Raw genomic sequence first — 20,546 nt, forward strand, 5'->3', positions numbered from 1 at the left:
CCCCTCCGCAGGGGGTCCCTGTCCCAGGCAGTGCACACACAGGCACCCCCCAGACAGAGGGACGGGGTGCACCCACTTTAGTCGCTTGCCCAGAGCTGCAGTGCCGGTGGTGCAGGGCTGGGAGCCCTCCAGGCCGTGCCAAGTGCCGCTGTGGCCATTCCCATGCCAAGGCGGACACGGCGAAGGGGCATCGGCACCCCACAGGCATCGCCTGCTTCACCAAGAAAGCCAGTGAAATAAAATAACAGTGAATATTTTATTGAACATTGTTTTAATACCATATCAAAACACCTTGACTAATGAAGGAAGCTCCCCCCAAGCTCTGAACTCTTAGGTTTTTTTTCCCCCCCTTTTTTTTTTAATATATAAATACAGAAAGGTTTCCCGCAGGGGCACGGCCACCGGCAGGGGAGGTCTCACCAACGAAAACGCGCCCGCCGCGCCGGGAGGGGACGGGGATGGGTTGGGAGGGGGGTCACTGCCACGCAACGACTCTGTCTTGGCACCTCCGGGAAAGCCACCCCCGTGGCCGAGGGGTCCGGAGGGGCCTCCCCCCCGCCTCGTACCCTCCTCCAAAGGGTTCGACTCAAAGGCAATGGAACAAAAGGGGGTGGGGGGGGGCCTGTTTTGGCAAGAGGAGCCCGGCGAGGGGGCGGCGCGAGGGGGCGGCGGGGATGCTGCGGCTCTCCAGTCTCTGAGTGGTTATAGCTGAGTTAAAGAGTGACCAGTCTGTAAACATCACCGGGGCAGGGAAGCTCAAATCAAAGAACACGCCAGTCAACACGAAGCTTCAGTTGTAGTTTTTTTTTTTCTTTTTGTCGATTTTATCTTTTTTTTTCTTCTTTTTTTTTCCTTTTTTTTTTCTTTTCCTTTTTTTTTCTTTTCTTGTTGTAAACACTTGAAAGACGGACCCCTGCGGCTTGGCAGGGGGGAGCAGTGGCCCCGCTCCCGGCGTGGGGCAGAGTCCCCGTCTCACGCTGTTGGGGCTGGGGTGGAGATCTCCAAAAGGGAGACGGGAGAGAGGAGAAAATTCCCGTTTAGTCAGTGCAAAAAAACCGAGCAGAGCCCCCGGGCGAGTCCGGGTGGGAGGTGGGGGGGTTGCCGGTGAGAAATGCCGTGTGCTCCGTTTGGCCGGCTGTCCCCCGGCAGCTTTCTCCTTCGTTTCGGGGAGAAAAGCCAAACATCATGGCAGGGTTTCGGCCGAGGGCATCCCCGGGGCCTCCCTGGCAGGCAGAGCTCTCCTGGTGACCAGCAGCTGTGGAGGGGAGAGCAGGTCGCTCCGCTTTTCTCACACTGTCTTCTCCTGGATGTTTCTTTTTTTTTTTTTTAAATCTTTTAAATTAAAAAAAAACCAAACCAACAAAAAACCAACAAAAAACCCCAAAGCAACAAAACAAATAAAAATAATAAAAAAAATTTGCCGTTGTCCCAAGTGGATTCAAGTTTCTGGGTTTTATTTTTGTCTTCTCGAGGAATTTAAAGTCAGCCCAAAACTCCAGGCGGGGCAGGGGGACGGGGAGAGGAGGTACAGCAGGTATAGCAAGGTGCCCTGCGAAGAGAGACGATCCCAGGTGAGGAGCAGGAGCCACGGCCACCCCATCCCACCCCATCCCACCCTCCTGGCCCAGGATTCAAACCCAACGCGGGTAAATTGTATCTGAAGAGCCCGCCGCAGGCTCACCTTAGAGAGAAGTCAGCAAGCACGCCCGGCGGGTCAATCAGAAGGATGCTCCGGGCAAGATCTGTTCACTTCAAACCATGAGTCTATACAGCTGGAGAGAGGAGAGCGTGTCACCACCGTGCCTCGGGATGTCCCCACCTGTGCCCCTGCCACCCGCCCGGCTGCGTCCCCTCGCCGGCGGTACCTTTTGTGATAAATGCAGAGGCAGGGCAGCCTGGCTATCGTGTCCCCCTGCAGCAGCTCCTCCAGGCAGATCACGCACTCGCCGGCGTCCTTGGTCAGCACGTCGTCTGGGAGGGGAGGAGAAGGCAGCGGTGAGGCACGGGTCCCCTTGCTGGGATGGCGGGGAACCCACGGCCACCTCCGCGGGATGGGGCAGCAGTGCCGGCAAATGCTGGCAGGAGGCTCAGGAGGAAGCAGCAAACACCCCCCCTTACCCCTGGCTTCCAAAAAAGCTCCATCGAGGAGGGGTGAGCATCACACTCCCATGGAGGATGGGAGATGCAGGACCTTGCAGACCAGTGCTCTGCCTCACTGCCAGCGAGGAGGGGAGGAAGGCAACGACCCTTCAGAGGGGCAGCCCAGGGGGACCACGTCCCCTGCCCTAGCCGGGCAGGATGCCTGACCAGAACGGCTCCCTCCGGCACGGCGCACCGTGGCGAGCAATGGCAAAAGCAGCGGGGCCGAGCTGAGCCGTGCCAGGGGAGCGGAGCAGGGACTGTGAGCTGCACCGGTCCGCTGGAGCACAGCCCTCTTGGCAAGCCCAGCCGAGCCGTGTGCCCGCGCAGCCTGCGGCAAGCGTCTCTCCAGCCTGCCCGGAGCCATCCCAAGCCGGTGGGACACGGCGTCCCCTGCACAGCCTGGCTGCAGACCCTTACCGTTGTAGGAGAGGCGAGGTTTGCTCAGACACATGATAAAGTGCATTTCCATCTCGTCAGAAGCCACGGATTTGGAGCAAATGGGGCACTTGAAACCTGGAGGGAGAGCGGAGAGACAAGCCCTTAGCGAGGGGAGGAGGAGAAGAGCCCATCCCGCATCCCAGGGAGTCCCCGAGGCCACGACGGGGCACGGCAGCGGGCAGCCCCTCACCTGCTGCCTGCATGGTGGCACGCACCCCACGCAGCACCCGCCGGGCGCCCGCTCATCCTGTGCCGGCCGCCAGCAGCGCCGGCATGGGGGACAGCCACCGGACAGGGGACAGCCGCTCGAGCCGGCGCGCCGGTCGTCCCAGTGCCTGCCGCGCAGAGGGCACGGAGAGCATGCCAAGGCAGCGCACACGTGGCCATCAGCTGCTGCCCGGCCTTAAAGGGCGAGGAGCAGCCCGGGGCACGCAGCACCCCGCAGCTGGCAAGTGGAGGGGCACGTCCCCGTTCCAGGACAGTGCCGTCCCTGCTGCTGTAGCTCAGCCCCGCAGGGCTGAGCCAGAAAAGCTGCAAGGAAGGTTTTTCTGTAGGGCCACAGCAGAGGATGGGCAGGCTGGAGCCACAAGCCCAAATTGCTGTTTTCTCCAGCTTTTTGCAGGAGGGAGGTGGGTGCTCGCCCCTCCGACGCCAGCTAGCAGCCCCAGGAGCACGGGGACCCCACAGGCTGACGTCCCAGCTTGACCTTGGCCCTGCCTCGTCACCCAGACCTGCCCGGTGACCTGGGCTCTTGGGTGAAGCTGGCCGTGATGTCCGGATCTGCTCTGCGTCCTTTGCTCGGGCATGAGGATGGAGCCCGGCTGGTGCCAGGGTATCACACCGGTGCCACCACCTGCTCGAGTCATGCAGACCTCCACGGCATCATCCCCAGCACCACCGAGCGAGGCTGCCCCAAATCCAGGTTTCTAAGCCCCAAACTCCCAAGGAGCAAAACCTCAACCAGCCCCGCAGGTCACCAGCCCAGGGCTCCCTGCCTTCCCACCGCAGCCAGCTTGAAGTCAGTTCAAGCCGATACAGCCGAACACGCGTGTGCCACCACTGCCACCATGGGTTTGCACCAGAATATCTAGCAATTCCCTGCCCGCAGAGAGGGAGAGGGTAATTTAAGGACCTGTCTTCTAAAAGCAGATCAGGTTTGACTGCAGTGCCGCTTAAGAGCTTTCTTCATATATATGCAAAGGCTGCTCAGGAAAGAAGAGAAAAGCAACGTACACAAATTATCTAAGGATGAATCAGGTTCTGGTTTGCCACCACGTGGATGTGGTGAGGGCATTTTTTTTTTTTTTTTTTTTTTTTTTTTTGCTTCTTGGAAGGGAGAAGATGAGGGTGGCTTCAATGGGAGGCAGCTCAGACCTTTGCCGTGCAAACAGCCAGGATAACTGCTCAACACCTGAGCACCCTCTCATTAGCAGCGGTGATAAGCACAGATTACTTCCCCGCTCCCCGGATGAAAGCCCAGGATGGGGATGCCGACTCCTGCCCCTCCAGAGGGTGGTTATTTCCCAGGAGGGCATAGCAAGGACAAGCATCATGGATCGTGGGGGACTGGCTCTAAAGGGACCTGCTAAACCAAGGAGTCCTCGAGCCCAGGACCCCTCCAGCGGGGTGCCAGGCTGGCCCGCAGCGTGCCACCGCAGGGACACATCCCTGCCCCAGCCAGGCAGGGGCTCCGCTGCGAGTCCGGCCCCGTTTTGCACCAAGCCCCAGCCGAAAGGGCAATGCCGGCAGCTGGAGCCTCGCGGGCAGCAACACTGATCTGCCTTCTCCTCTCCAGCCTAATTTTACTCTTGACCGATTTATACCTCATGGCAGCAGTGCCCATTAGCTGAAATAGCTTTTTTTTTTTTTTCCTCTCCCCTCCCAAGTGTTTACCCGCCTGGTGTATTTATAGAGCGGGCTCAGATAGCCTCCCAGCCTGCCTTCTGCAAGACCCAACTAGCCTCCCCTTGTGAGACACCTTCCCCGTCCCCCGGCTCCCCTGGCAGCTCGCCTGCCCCTGTCCCCGGCTGAACCGCTCCTGCTTGAACACGGCCGGTCTGCCAGCGCCAACGGGCGCTGGTCCCCACCGGGGAAGCTCCGGCGACCAGTTTCCAGCCGTGAGCCCCCGGCACGGGGCAGCTGCGAAGGGCTCCCTTTGGAAAAGGTGTTTCGGCTGCGAACTCAGTGTCAGGACGAGGTACTGGCAGAGGTTAGGTACCGTCCCCCATGCACCATGCGGGAAGACCTCGTTTTCTCTGGTCCCCCCTTTTTCTGTGCCAATGTGTTATTTTAAACAGCTGCCCCAGATCTGCCAGCTCTGGCAGCACCCGAAGGGATCCTACAAGACGTACAACCGGGGCAAAGGGAGAGGGCCCCGGATGAGACCGTCTGACCCGCGGCTGCCGGGGCACGATTGCCGGCTGCCGGCAAAGCAGCAGGAATCCTGCATGCTCCGGTGAGCGGCTGTTGCCCTATCTCCAGGCCTCTTTGTTAGCTGGGGTTGCTTCAGCACGGTTATAAATAGCCGGCACGAACACCCGTCACGCTCCTCGGTGCTCCCTGGGCAGGTGGCTGGAGGACGGGGACCCCCAGCCCCACCACAGCACTGTGACAAGGACGCGGGGACATCGCGCAGATGCAGGGGCCCGGGCTCAAACCCCAGCACGTGTGCGGCGTGTTCCAGCCACAGACGCTGGCTGAAATGCGGGTCCGGGGGCTGAGCCAAGCGCAGAAGCACACACACACTTTCCTGGTTCTGCGTTTCACAAGATGGGGGGGGGAGAAAATCATGAAAATGCAATTGCATAAATTCCTGGGTCTGAGCTGGAGGGAGCACGGAGCCAGCGCAGAAAGGTCCCCAGGGCGAGGGGCCGCCCTGCACCCCAGCTGTCAGCACAAATACTTGGCATTGCGAGAGCAACTGCTGGCATCCCCCTCCAGGGCAGGCGCCGGGAGCTGCAGGGAGCCCCCCGCCAGCGGGAAAGGGGAGGCAGAGAAGGGGGTCGGGCTCCCTCGCCCCTTCTTTGGGTGACTTTTAGGGGGAAAAGCGGTGGATGGGAAAACCACTGAGGCCAGGGGACAGCCGGCAGCGGCAGGTGCCGAGCCCAGCGCCTCGGAGCATCCCTCCATGGTTCAGGCAGGTGTTGGGGCCTGGAGCCAGTCCTGCAGATGACAGGGCTGCTCCCCACGCAGCCGGCCCCCTCCAGGCCATGGTATTTTCCACGTTCCCCGAAATCCCCGTTAATTTATCCTGCCTAAGCTGCCAGCCCGAGCGATTCAAGAGATTACATTTTGACAGCTGCTCATGGAAAATTCAGCTCCCTCCCTCCTCCTCCAGCCCTTTCCGCCCTCCTCCCACATGCCAAAAAAAAAAAAAAAAAAAAAAAAGAGAGGAAGGGCCCAGCTATTCCTTCTAACCCGGGCCTCCCACGCCCACGGGGAGGCTTGGGGGATGCTCCAGGGAAAGGCTGTGGACTGTTCCTCCCTCCCCAGGCGCCTGGGGCAGCTGGTGATGCTCCTGCCCGCGGCACGTTAAACCTAAAGCCAGCACCATCTCCGCAACCAGAGACCAGAGACGTGCAGGCAGGCACCAGCTCTTGCCAGGAGCAAGCGAGGAAGAGGAGGGTGCTGTGGGAAGCGGGCTGGCCTGGAAAGGCAGGTTGGGATCCAGACCTGGACTCTCGTATCCTGCAGGAGACTTTGAGAAAGCCAAGGGCTTTCCAGGGCTGAGGCACACATTGGCAGGTGATCTCATGTCTCCGATGGCTTGGTCTAGAAATCAGGAGCAAGCAGCGCTGGTGCTCTCCAGGGGCTACTGCCCTCCGAGTATTTTTAGGAAGGTTACATGGTTAATTTTAGAGAGCCGGGAGAAGCGGAGCTGGGAACCTCTGAAAACCTCCTCCAGGTCCTACGGAAGCTGAAAAAGCCCCGTGGTTAACCCTCACGGTGCCAAAAGCACTGCCACACGGGCTGCTGGGGCTGGGGTGGTGGTGGGAGGGTCAAGACACCTTTCCAAAACCCACCTGTAAACATCTCAAACACAGCTGCTTCTGAAGCTGGGATAGGAAATTCCCATCACATGATGCCTGCGGCAGCCTGCGTGGCTTGGGGAAGCCACCGAGCACTACAGCGGGGTCAACCACACCACATCCTGCGAGTGGAAGTGGCTGCTCCCCGCGGGGACGGGCGAGACGGTGTCCACGGGAGCTGCAACCCCATCCCTGACCGCGGGGAAAGGTGCGTGCCATGCCGCCATTCACTCGCCAAACCCTCCGCAGGCTTGGTGTGCCTCCAGACGGACCACGTACAGGCTACGGTGCCACTGGCAGACGCGGCATCGCCCCAGCAGTAGGACACCCTGGCTCTGTCACTAGCAGATGGCTGAAATAAGCTGCAGCTTACACCAGGTGAGGATGCGGCCAAGCGCAAGATAAATGCAGGGAATATTTGGTCCAAAGCAGAGCCCTGCTGCCTCCTCCTTGCTGAGCAAACCCTGAGCATCCCACCTCCCCCCATGGCTTCTCCAACATCGCCAGCTGAACCGGCACCAGGTGGAAGCTGGAATGGGTGGATCATCTTTAAAAAACCACAACGCTAGTGATCAGAGAGGAGGGAAAGACTGAAAGACCACGTCTATGGGCCCAGTCGGTCAGTCTGAAGCAGAAGCACATGGGGTTGGGTGAGGAGAAGGGACTTCAAATCCTCCTCTTCCCTTACCCCTTGTGGGCTCCAGCGCAGCCCCAGGAATTGGAGGAGTTGTCCTCCTTGCCAGCTGAGCAAAGGAAACCTGAAGAGCCAAGATATTCAGACCTGACATCACCTGGAAAATAAATTCCCTATTGGCTTAAAGCAGCTTTGTTGTTTGAGAGGTCACAGGACAGCACATGGGGTGCACAGAGCACACCTCCAGCACTTGGGCACCGCAGGGACATGGCAGCTGCGGACCTCCACAGGTGTCCTGAGAGTGTCACCCACCGTGGAAGTGACGTTCCACCGGCATTTGAGCAATACAGTTTGCAATGCTGCCTCACACCAGGGCCAGGAGGCACCTTGCAGCTGCACCAAGGACCTGTCCCACCAAGGACCATGTTCCCTCTGCCAGCGAAGCGCTTGCTTTGAGTGCCTGGAGGTCACAGCAACCAGCGGATCAGACCCAAACCCACTTCCCCTTGCAGAAGGAAACAGCATCGGCCGCATGGGCAGATGCAGGAGCCCAACACAGCCCCGCTGCCTGCTGCCCCGGCAGGACACAAGGCACCGGGTGGACGCCACGACAGTGCTCAGCTATTGTGCAGCACAAGGGTTGACACGAGCAGGGACACGTAGGCAGGAAGGAATAAAAGCACTTGAGTGGCCTCATTTGCCGGCTCCGAAAAAGGGTCGTATGAACGTCCTTCCTCCCCAATTCAAGGCTGCAGGGAGGTGGGGAAAGCTGGGTTTCCAGGGTGGAAACGAGACATCCCACCTTCCGCGGAGCGGAAGGGAGGCAGGGCTGGGGGACGCCAGCGGGCCAGCTCCAGATGATCAGCCAGGCAGCAGGGACGCGGCCGGGATGGGACATCCCTGGATGGCAGTGCCTGGAGAGAAACCCAACAGTGCAGGCTGCTGCCTGGCAGAGGGACGGTGCTGCTCCATCCCTGTCCCACCCCACCGCGTCCTTGCTGATTGAGTCAGCTCGGCTGGCTGAGCCGGGAGAAAATAAACGTTTGTGATGTGAAGCAGCACCCCAAGAAGCAGCCACTTCTGTGCAAGGCCAGGTTTTGCAACATCTGAAAAAAGCTGTCCCTGGTTCGCAGTGGCTCCTGGCGAAGTCCCCACACTGCAGGTGTTTGCTGTCTGGTTGGCAACGCACCAGCCAAGGGTGGCAGGGATGTGCCATGGACCACGAAGCTGGCCAAGGCCAGCACTGGCCTGTTGCTTGAAGCATCAGGTGTTGGAGACACCTCTGTCCGCTCCCACCCAACTCAAGCCGTGAAGAGGAGATGCAGCAGCAAGAAAAAGGCATTGGTGCTCCAGATGTGACACGGGGAGGTCGCTATGGCCAGGGGGACGGAGGAGAGGCTGGGTGGCACTGCGTCGCAGCAGCCCCGGGCTGGCTTGCCGCAAGCCAGGAGGCAGAGATATTTTTTTTTTTTTTAGCCAGCTGGTTTCTTATGGGGGCGGTGGGGGAGGACAGGAAGAAGCAGAACAGATTGCAATACTGGGTCTGAGGAAAGCCGGGGAGTTGGGAACGGGCCAGAGACGCGAGAGGCAGCCCCACAGGGACATTTGCTCCAGAGCACCCAAAGCCACCAAGCCTCAGCAGATGGACACACCAAAGCCCTATGAGACACCTCCAACACGACCCACAGACACCAAGAAGCAGGAGGGTGAAAAGGCCTGGGCTATATGGTCACAGGACATCCAGAGCCACCCTCCTTGCACACACATCCTCAGGGAAGATGTGCAACCAGCCTCTGCACCCCAAGCATCCCCCCGCTGCCTGTTGCTGTTTGAATATTGCCCCTTTCATGGCTGCAATTCCAATTTTTGAACAAAAGTACCTATGCTATAGGTAGAGAGCATCTCCCTCCTATAGCCCAGGCTACGCTGCAGGATCAGTTCCCCCAGACCTGGATGAGAAAGGCAGCCTCCCAGGGTCACCCTGCCTTCCGGCTAGTCCTAGTTTACTGCAGAAACACTCCCCCAGCTGCTGGGAACAGGCTTCATAAGGAAGAGTGTGTAGCCCAAAGCTAATTTTAGCATCCTGGAGAACGGCAAAGTTAAGCAGAGGGGTCCTGGGCGACAGCCCAGCGAAGGCTTTAACACCTTAGACTCCTGCCGTTGGGCTGCAGGGCTTGAATTTACAGAGTTACAAGCTCATTTGAGGCTCCTGCTAGTCACAAAACCGGCCTGGGGCCATCTCATTGCACAGAAGGGCTGCAGGGATGCCCCGGTACTGCCTCTCCGCCTCTCAGGGGATGCTCGGGGTTTCAAATTCACTGCCCAGAGAGGAGAGGGATCCTGCAGGCACACCTGGAAACTTCCAAAGTATTTGCCTGCATGCCTGCTTTTTTCCTCCCAAATATTTCTCGTGCAAAGGACAAAGCCCAACCGCAAGCCCTGTTGCAGGCAGCAATCATCTGCGAGACGCACGGAGCCAACAGGGCAATGGGGGGGTCCCGGATACCAAAATGAAGGAGTGCAGGGGATCCTCCGGCAGCACATTGGGATGCAGCAACTCGGAAACTGGAGCAGAAACGGAGAGAGTTGGATGCTTCGGCTCGGCAGGGGCTGGGAAGGAGCAGCGAGGCAACGTCACGCGGGGACCGGTGGGGTGAGTCACTTCTGACTAACCCATCCGTCAGGGAGGCACCCACGGAGTTCCCGCTGCTGGGCTCCAGCCGCTGCCAAGCTGCCAGAGGAACTCCCGCTTTTGGGAAGGTTTAAGCACAAAAGCTTGACCTGAGCCACTCCCAAACGCAACCGGATCCAACCCTGTGGGGTGAAGCAGCAGCTCCCTGGGTACCTCCCTCCTGACCCCTCGGGTTTTCCAAAGCGGAAAACTCCTGCCTTGACGCTGCTGGAGCTCCGTCACACGTCAGCTGATCTCACTGGCAGGGTGAAGGGACACTCCGTAGACACACGATGACATGCCCCGGCTTTGCAATGCTGGCAGAGCCCAGCACCGATCTCACCCACGCACCCCCTCCTGCCAGGAAGCGTCCCATCCAGCTCCCAGGATACCTACTCCCCGAGCATCCCACGGCAGCACCTCACGAACCTCCGGAGCAGTGGAGGGTCTTCCGTGGCACTTCGGTCATGAGCCACAGGCCACCCCATGCAGGTGGCAGAAGTCACTGGGGATATGAGCCCTCCAGCCCCCGGGGTGCGTGGGAAGGACGGAACACTGCTTTTCAGGGTAGAGAAAGGACAAGTTTTAAGTAGCAGGCAGCAATCAGAGCACAAAAGGCACGCGGAGCTACACCCACAGGCAGCGCATGGCTGTGAAATGCTTACGGCCAGTTAACACTGGCTGTTTCTGCAGGAAGAAAGACACCGTTGGAAAAAACTCCTAGGGAGGAGCACACTGCAGAGCAAGCCCTAACCTCACCCGCCCCCAGTTCCTCGCGTGGTAGGAAGAAATGCATGGCAGAGAGCATCCGCCTGCTCCCCAGGAGGGTCTGCGATTGCTGAAGGATGCCCAGTGAATGCCCCAGGCTACCAGGAGAGCAGGATGGGAAAAAGTGGGGTGCAGACCTGCAGGATGATCACACACCTCTGCCATCCGTGGTGTGGGAAAAGAGGGATGCTCGACAGCACGGAGCTGCCTGGCCAGGCAGCATGAGCTCTCCTTCTCGGGCCAGAGGCTGGGGGTTTGGGACATACCCCCGTGCCGGGGACGGGGCCACACCACACGACTCGTTCTCAAACAGCCCTGCCCTGTGCGTTTCCCAGCTGCCTTCGCAGTACGGAGGTGGCTGGCAGACAGAGCTGGCTTTCTGCAGCTCTGGGAGCCAAACCTCCAAAACACAAAGCACGATGTCTCGGAGAAACGAACCCCTCGGTGAGCAGCAGGGTCTGCCCACGCTGGATCCCGCTAGCGGAGGCAGAAGGGGCTGCACACTGTGCCACAGGCAGGAACAACCCTGTCCGGCTGTCCCACCTTCTCTGCTCCTGCCTCCCCTTCGCTTCAACACGTGCCACCCTCGAACACAGGAACGGCCGAGCTGTCTTGCAGCCAGTGGCCACTGGGAGCAGGACGGGGATAGCGGGGCTGCAGATGACAAAAATCCTACCTGTGGGATTTCAAGCTCTCTCTTCCCCAGGAGAAATGAAAACCCCCAAGGCAGCACCGACGGGAGCACAGTGCACCCCACTTCGAGAGCTGGGCAGGGCTCTTGGGAAGCAGAGTCCCCCCATGAAACACTCACCCAGGACACCCCCCAGGACCGGCTGCAGGGTGCTGTCTGCTTCATACCTGCCTATGGGGAGCAAAAAGAAATCAAAGGCATCTACAACCACCCTTGAAGGGTAAGATCCAGGTCAACAGCAGACTTCAAGGGCTATGAAATCAACGTTGCAATAAATAAGCGATGGACAATAGCTTCAAAGCAGCAAGATCCGGGTGGGGACAACCCGACATGCCGAGGCAGCTCAGGCAAGGTGCTCACCCATCCCACTCAGCACCAGCTTAACAGAAGGCTGGCCCCAAAACCGACCTCAACCCACACTGACTCGACCTCCCTGCAGACCGTAATTTAAGCCATCCAGCTAGAGCTGAACCCCCACTCTGTTCTCCCCAGCTACAGAGGTACAGGCCTTGGATGGATGGATGGATTGAAAGGTGGATCTAATTCCCCTGCAGCACTTCCGACAAAACGCAGCTCCATCGCCTTGTAGGGAGAGCTCCCAAATGAATTACTGCAATTACCCCCGCTGCAGGAGAAACTGTGGGTTTTCCCTCACTGGTGACAAAGACTTCTCCAAAAAAAACCCCAATCCCCCAAACGCCCACCACACCAAGCTGTAATGCAATCGTCTGGGATGCAAAGAGCAGAGCCCGCAGCACCACCCTCGGGCTGCTGAGCCGTGATCAGAGAAACACGCAGCCATGGCGAAAGCCGAGGGGAGAATGAAACCAGCCGCCTTGCAAGGCGGCAACAGGCGAAGAGGCATGGAGGACGTGGAAACTCCTCAACGCCAGCAGCTCTGGCCAGGGAGGAAACAAACTGCCGGGCAAGGACGAGGGACAGGGGGAGCATCACTCAGCTTTCCTGCCCGACTGCTGCTTTCCTTCTCTTGCGTTGCAGGCAGCTGGCCTCTAAAAATACCCGCTGTTGTCACGCCGTCCTGCCTGTTAGGGCCAGGAAACAGCACTGAGCAGCTCTCAGTTCAATTCTTCATCCGTGCCATCGTGCCTCCCTCGGCAGGGCCTGTCCCAGCCCCATTTCTGTGCCTGGTCGGTGACAATCTTTCAGGAACTATGGCCATAACCCGACACAGCCTCAATGAGCCGAGAGTGCTTGCAGGGAATATACAGCCCTGAGAAATTTTTGCTAGTGTTTCTAAAACCAGCAAAAGGGTAAATATTTCCATTGCATTTCTCTGCTTCTCTACAAAGGACCGCAAGACCATTGCACAAGGTGCACGGTCTCGTTTCTGCACCGCTGATGGGAGGCCCACAGCTGCACGAGTGCAGAGAGCCAGGAATTTCCCGAGCTAATTCGGCCCGCGCCCTCCCGAGCGGCACGACGTCGCAGCTGTCCCGGGGGCCGACCTGCTGCCAACACCAGCCAGCACGGCTCGGCTCCACAGGGACGGAGGGCAGAGAAGAGTCAGCTCCACCTCAGAGTAGACTGCAGCCTCTCCAACATAACGTACCATCCCCACCGGCAAAATGCACCTTGTACGGAACAGCTCCAGCTGCCTATGGACCCGCCATCGGGGCCTGGCGAAGGATGACTTCAACACTGAGCGATGCATCTGCTCAAGCTCAGCCGGCCGCATGCGGCACAAACCCGACAGCGCACAGGCACGGGGACTACGGCAGGAAGCACCGATGGAGCGAGCCCCACGCTGACAGCACAGAGACAAGAGCCACAAGGACTTGCCTGCTGGCTCCCCAGCTCTCCCTGTCACCCTCCTCAAACCCTGGGCTGTCTAGGATCCGCAGCGGGCTGGAAAGCTCAACCACACCAAGAGGAAAGCAGCCCCCACCGCAGGCACTCCCCTCCCCTGCCTGCAGCCCAGCAGGGCAGGAAACCCGCCAGCAGCCGGGCTCTGCCCACGGAAACGCTGTGCAGCGGCACGAGAAGGGGCCCCAGGCCAGCAGGGCTTCCTGCAGCTGCACGTCCCGACGGCCTCCCACCAGAAAGCACCGAGCAAAAGCGTTCGGCCAAGCAGTGCCCACAAGGGACAGTGGGAGCATCCCCGGCAGGAGACCCAAGCCCCCAACAGGTTTGCCCGTAGTTGAAACCTGCCTGGTGGAAAAGGTATGGGCGAGACCTCTAAGGCCCAACTTCAACCATTGTGCTATCTGAAATAAAATAAAAAAAACCAATGGGTCTGACTCTACAGAGAGAGGCTTGTTGTACCCCAATGCACAGCCACGCCAGAGCAGGTGGGTAAAACGCTCTGCATCAGGGCCTGCTGCTTTACAGCATCACTCAAACCTCTCGCACGCAGTTTTCAGCGGGCACATTCAATTCGGCCACTTGTGTAAATCACTCACGCGGCCTTACAATTTCAATTTCCAAGGGAACCAGGAGAAAGCCAGGTCACATTTACTCAAACCCAAGTATTTGACACATCTGGGGTTTCAGTGTACCAGCGGAAGAGGCAACAAGACATGTCTCATGGTTGCCCACCGGCTGGCCGGGGTGCCACAGCACCAGTCCCTGCAGAGGGAATTCATTCAAAGAGCTCTTTGCTGCCTGATTTGTCACACGGGAGATTACTTCGGAGGGAAAAAAAAAAAAGCTTCCCCCCCCCCATAGTGGGTTTTTCTCCCTCCCTGCGTTTCTCTTGAAATTAATTTTCAGCATTTAGCAGCATTTTCCCATGACTCTCCGCGACTCCCTTGGCTGGGCGCCAGCCCTGGTACCGCTCCTCCACCAAAGATGTCTGCATCTGATTGATCCTCCGGCCAGCAAACAAGAGAGAGAGGGGAGGGAGGAGCCCTAATAGCACATTAATAAATAAGAGAAGCCTTTACGGTTATTCCAGTCACCGGAACAAATATCTCAGCAAAACAAACCAGCATGGGATAAACTTACATCACGGGTCGGGAAGACAATCCTGGCTGGGAAGTGGGTCAGCCCAGGGAGCACGAGAGCATCACGCTCAGCATCTCTGGAGTGTACATGTGCGGAGGGGGGAGAGGTCACCCAGCTCCCCTGCGCTGATTTACACACAGGTTTGGAGAGGAGCAAGCCCAGACAAGCCAATTAGAACGCACAGCAATTAGCGCCTCACTCCTGGGCAACGAGAGATTTCAAAGGGCACCGGCGTGGCAAGGCAGCGCAGCGAAAGCCTGCGCTAGCTCTCGCTGTGGAGACTGAGGACAACTGCCGCTGCCGCCGGCTTCTCACGCACGACGCCAACGTTGACACACTTAAACTTCATCTCCAGGCTGCAGGTCTGGTACGCATCAAAGCTGCCTTCGACTCTCCCATCTTCTGGTAATTCAGTACTTTGTTCTTCCCAGGTAGATGCTGGCTCTTCCCCCGGCCCCGGGCATACGCTGTCCTGCAGCTGGCTCGGAGAAGGCAGAAACAGAAGAGCAACCCCTCCAGACCCAGAGAGTCCACCAGCTGAATATCACCAGCCTGGGGAGTCATCAGGACCGTTCCTGCACCATTTCCCAAATGATCCGCAGGCCTGGCAATGCTGCAGGTGCCCGACCCGGCTGCCAGGCAGTCACCAGCATCAAACCCACGAAAAAGATGATTTGAAGATAGTCTCCTTTGGAAATTTCCACAGGCAAAAATAGATTCACAACATCAAGTTCCTGCAGACCTTGGGGTGCCCTTGCCCTGGCCTAGCCCCTGTAAAGGGGGGGAGAGAAGCACGTATGACATCTGCATGTTGAAAAGTTGGTGGCAGGAAAGTCAGGGCTGAAAGTGGACTCCCTCCAGCAGCTTGCTGACTAGCCAGCTAGAATTAAGCCTTCAGGTTTTGGTGTGGAGATTGCAATGGCAGGACAAGCTCAGGAGCGAGGATCACCAAGCACTGGCGAGGAAGGGCTCAGGACTTGAAGCTGTCAGAGCACAGCAAGGATCCACCACAGACATGCCTTTTCCCAGCAGGGCAGAGACCGGGGCTGCCCAACACACACCTCCAGCTCATCCTCCAACAAGCAATCCCTGTTTCACCTCCCTTACTCCAGAGATGGATCAAACAGCACTTCCAGCTTGTTTCGCTCTCTAACCCTGCCTGGAGAAGGACCCAGCCTGGCACCATGCCTGATGTCTCCTCCAGGCTGGGCCCTCCTGATCCAGGTGAAGTGCTGCTGAGAATGAAGCAGCCTGCTTGGCAAAAGAGACCTCCCAACCTCGCTACTGCCAGCATCCAGGACAAACAGCTTGCTTTGTCGGTGCACGGAAAGCCCGCGACATTCCCGATGGCTCCGCACAGAAGGATGAGCTAGGCATTTCCTTGGGCTAGCCAGCAGACAGGGAGATATGGATTTATTGGAGCTTCAAACACTCAAGGGCTTTGGATGATCAGGGGGATTTCCAGATAAACTTTAAGCTACTTACAGCCTCTGCAAACTCCCCAAGATCCTCTGATGAAGATGAATAACACGAGCGATACTAAGAGAACCACACAAAGCTGGAGACTTGCGGCATTAAACCACGTCTCCTTTTCCTCCCTTTTTCCCGCTAGCCTGGGCTTTGCCAAGAAGACCTAATGGTTGCGAAGCTACAGGGACCGGGTCAAGTGCGACAACCAAACTCCAAAGTTGCAAAAGATGATGTGTCACTTTCCACCCGCGCAGGCCAGGAAGCGGATCTCAGAAACTCCGGGCAGACAGGGAAATCCCAGAGCAGTTTCAGGTGGCGCTGGAGCCGATACGTCGCTCGTGTCAATGGCGGACACGCCTGGGAAAATCCCTGTCAGGGAACAGGATCCACTTAGCCAGGGAGACGCTGTCCCCTCGGAGGGAGGGACAAGCTCCACCACAAAGGTCAGCCCTCGCCCACCCCATTTTTAGGCTTTGCTATTCATGAGAGCAGCAGCTCTCCTCCCCTGGCCCCGGAAGGGCTAGAGGCCATCAGTACGTAACTGCTCCTGCCGCCCCTGCGCCCCGTGGCAGAGCCCGGAGGGATGTGGCAGTGGGCTCTTCTTGCTGACCATCATGACGCGCAGCACCCTACGGTGATGCTGCAGCACGTGCTGGCCCTGGGGACCACTTGGCAACCTCGCTCTGCACAGGCTTCCCAGCACAGCCCTCCTCTCTCCCTCCCCGGGCACGCCTGGCTCTTCTGCAAGCCTTTGACTGCAGAAAGGGGAAGGAGTGACACCAGCCAGGGAAAAGAGCTCAGCCCACCCCAGCTCACCCCTCGGGGTCCCTGCTGACGGGTCAGATGAGCCATGAAGCAGCTGGAGAGGCGCACAAAATCAGCATCGCAGATAAAGAGAGCAGCGAGGCGCCAAGCCTATCTGCATGCTCCCGTTATCGCAGACATGCTGCCGCAACGACAGCGCCTTATCACCGGCGTTAAGCCAGGGCTCCTCGCTGTCCCACTGAGGTCCCCGCAGAGCCCAGGTTGCACTCTGATGCTCTCAGCTCTTCCCCCAAACCAAAGCGCTCGTGGGAGAGCAAAGCCCACAGACACAGCCTTCCCCACGTGCCGAGATCGGCACCATCCCGGTTTCCAGCCTGTGCAGCGGCAGGAGGAAAGGGGCAGGCGGGGCAAGGATCCACTCTCCAGACCTGATAGCCACAGAGTTTTGGGGGGGCTCCGAGTACAGCGACTCGGGCAGATCCCCAAGGCCCCCAGGCATGCGTCCTGCGAGTGGGTTCGGTGCATCCCCTCATCCCCACCCTCGAGTCATCCTTCAAAAGGAGCAGGGACAGTCACGCGCAGCAATGTCAAACCTCCTCTCCATTTACCGGAGTGGTGCTGCTTCAGCACTTTCCAGTGGCTAATGGAGTGGCTCAGCGCCGCGAGGGGAGCGGGTCGATGGGGAGGCAGGGGGGAAGAAGCGAGTAGCTTCTGACTGCCCTGCTCTAGGTTAACCAGCTGCAACAGGAGATTAGCAGGAATCTTAGCAATCTTGAGGTGGCTTACTTCCCCTTCCCCTTGGCGTCCAAATCCTGCATTAACCTCTTAGGCTAAGAGGAAGAACACAAAAGTTTAACGAGCTCCAACAAGTTTTCAGAATGGTTTTTAAGCATCCTCCGCTCCCTTTGCTATTAATTAGCAACAAGGAAGAACCACCGCCAGGAGAGGCTTCGGCACTGACTGAACGGCTCTCGCTGCTGCCCGCGCACGCTTCGGCACAGCTCAAACGCTCTCGAAGGGCCGCAAAAGAGGCACCAGAGAAACCCAGTTCTTGCAGCACTTCCCACAGCTCGCACTGCAATCTTCCAAGGGCACCAAGTTTAACTTAGCAGCGTCACACTAACTCTTGCAAGTGGCCGGAAAAAGCTTACTCCATTTTGCAGCTGGTATATTTTTATGAAGGGGTTTTTGCTCTCAGCATTGCAGTTTAAGAACTATCATTTAATGTAATTGATACTCTCTGACCGACCACCTCTACGCACAGATTAGCTGCATGGTGTTTCTGTAACAAAACCCTCCTTGCTCCAGCATCAGCCTCAGCAGAAGGCCCCGTGGCACTCATTCGCACAGAGGCTTGCGGAATACCTGGAAGGATGCTGTGCCTTAGGGTTTTGGGGTTTTTTTTTCTGTGTTTAAAAACCAGAGCAGCGGCACAGTCTGCGCAAGGTCACGGAGCAAGAAAGTTTGAGAAGCGCTCGGTCTCAACTCCGGCGCCACATGCCAGCCAGCCCTCTCCATCTGCCGGGGAGGACTGCAAGCGTCCAGCTTATTCGGATCAATAGGAACTGGGCCCGGGGCATTCTGCCACTGAGGATGCAATGCAAGACACAGCTTTGATCGCACTGAGAAGAGCAGCCCCCAAAGACTGGGTAAAGGGGAAAAATCCTGAGATGGAAGTAGGAAAATGGGCCCCACGAGCCTCGTTTTGCACTTTGTTCTCGTCCGCTGGTTCAGTTTCAAGCCTTCCTGAAAATGAGGCATTGTCCCAAAGCGTATTATGAAATTCCCAGACCACGTCATGCAAGGAGAACACTTACAGCATTTGCGAGGGGGCCGGGTGGGAGAGAAATCCCAGACTATTCCAGGAAACTCAGGGAGACATCCCTGAAATGACTTCCCCTCTAGCCAGGAGGGGAAGGGAGGACCTCCCACCTCACTCCCTGTACCCAGCCAAAACTAGGTCAGTGACACAGCCCTGCTCGCAGCCAGAGCTCCTCTCCAGACACCAGGACGCATGGAAGGGTCCAGCCAGGAGGGTGAAGATGGGGGCAACCTTACCCCTTCCCTTAGCCTGACATGTTTTCTGCAAGAGAGCCCAGCCGGCTCCTTAGCCCTGTTAAAGAGGCAGGCAGTTCCTCCTCTGCTTCCTCCCCGGCACCGCAACGGTGCCAGCTGGCTCGAATGAGAAAACCCGCTTCGGCCTCTCCCTGGCCCTTTATCAGACGAAACAAAGGAAAAAAAATTCCCACACCTCGCTTTCAAAGGCTTCCGCTTGCCCCTTTCCCAGTTTCTACAGCATGAGAACTGCTATACCTGACTGGCATCCCCCAAACACCTTGAGAAGAGACACGAGGAACTCAGCCTGGTCTTCAAAACCAAGGGCTCGAGCTACAGCACCCTCAGACCACTTTCCCCTGAGTCAAGGGGGAGGTGTGCCACATCCACTGCTTCGCATCCCAGAGCCAAAACATCTCCCTTCTAGAAAGCCTCCTCCTTCCACAGCCCCTTTCTCCCTTGACCTTGACGCTGGCCCCGGTGCTCGCTCACCCACCGCCCACCCGTCTGCGTCGGAGAGGGGATGGGATGGGGTTCCTTCCTTCAGGCCTGGCACAACGGGGCTTGACCAGCCGCCCAAGCGGGGGGCAGCACCCCCCTTCCCAGCCACCCCTTGCTAGGTGAACTGTACCCACCCGCCACCCCCCCCCCCCATCCCCTTGGTCTCGGGTACCCACCGAGGGAGGGGAAACCGGGGGAAGGCTCCGGGGAGCCGGCACTCACCGCTGTGCGAGCTGAACCACCGCGGTGCGATGTGGAGGGGCAACGCGTCGGCCAGCGAGGCCCTGGCGCCCAGGTACAGCATCCCGTCTCTATGGTGACCGCCTCCCGTCTCCTGGTAACCGTTGCCATGGGCGTACGTGGAGTCGGAGCCCGGACCGCCGCCGCCGCCGCCCGGGGCCCGCTCGGCCTCTCCCGCCGCCCGCGCCGCCGCCGCGTACAGCCCGAAGGGGACGGCGCCGGCCGCCGCGGGGTCCATGCCCATACCGGCCACCGAGCTGACGGAGCGGCTGCGCAGCCCCATGGCGCCGCCGCCGCCGCCCGCCCGGTAATGGCCGAAGGGGGGCGGCCCCCCCCCTCCTCCCGGCGGCGGCACGGCGCTGTCATCCGTCGACACCCCCGGGAAGGGGCCCCGAGAACGGGCCGCCGTGCTCTGCTTGCCCCCCATATAGGCACCGCCGGGCCGGAGGGAGCCGAGCGACAGCCCCCCGCGGGGAACGGGGCCGCGCCGCCCCCGCTGGGAGGCGAGAGGGGGCGGAAGGAAGCGGGGGGGCGCGGGGAGCTACGGGCGAAAACCCATCCCCGCCCCAGGCATCCTCCCCCCGCCGGGCCCGCAGAGGCGAGGGCGCCCCGAGTCCGCCGCCGCCGCCGTCACCCCCGGCGGGGACCGCCGAGGGCTCCGGGGCCGCGGAGGGGGGGGCGGGGGGGAACGGGACGGCGGGGGAGGGGTGGATGCCGGCCGGGTCGCTCCGCCCGCCTCACTCCTGCCCGGGGCGCGGCCGGCAGCCGGGCGACGATCAGCTGCAGCCCATGGGGCGGCGGGGGGCGGCGGGGGCGGCGCGCCCCGCTCCGCTGTGCTGCGCCGGGCACGGCCTCGCTGCCGGCCGCCGCCAGCCGCCTGGGTGCTCGGCGCCGCGCCGGAGACAATAGAGGCCGGCAGCACGCATGCTCCCGCCCCCGGCCCCCCCGGCCCGCCGCCCTTAACCCCTGCGCTGCTGCTGGCCGCCGCGGCCCGGCCCTGCGCTCGCCGCCACGGCCTGCGGGTCACTGAGACACCGCTCTCCGGGCGGGCGCTGCCCCGCGGAGCACAGGCCTCGACAGCCCCCCTCCCGCACACAGACACCCCGGTCCGCAAGGGCCTGCAGCGGGGCTGTTGCCGCCCGGAGGCCGCCGCAGCGAGCCCCTCCGGGGAGGACGGGC

General features: G+C 59.5%; 1 protein-coding gene across 1 annotated transcript; it reads right to left on the reverse strand.

Annotated features, from left to right (window-relative positions):
• Positions 1–133: 133 nt before the first annotated feature.
• ZNRF1 (zinc and ring finger 1) lies at positions 134–19,898 on the reverse strand. The gene is made up of 5 exons (XM_054841173.1): positions 19,350–19,898; positions 2,560–2,655; positions 1,866–1,971; positions 1,682–1,772; positions 134–1,549 (listed from the first exon to the last, which is right to left on the reverse strand). Exons 1-4 carry the CDS (start codon positions 19,792–19,794, stop codon positions 1,715–1,717), a joined length of 705 nt encoding a protein of 234 aa, XP_054697148.1. The 5' UTR covers positions 19,795–19,898; the 3' UTR covers positions 134–1,549; positions 1,682–1,714.
• Positions 19,899–20,546: the final 648 nt, after the last annotated feature.

The sequence above is a fragment of the Grus americana genome, chromosome 13, assembly GCF_028858705.1.
Source record: "Grus americana isolate bGruAme1 chromosome 13, bGruAme1.mat, whole genome shotgun sequence".
NCBI classification, from domain to species: Eukaryota; Metazoa; Chordata; class Aves; order Gruiformes; family Gruidae; genus Grus; species Grus americana.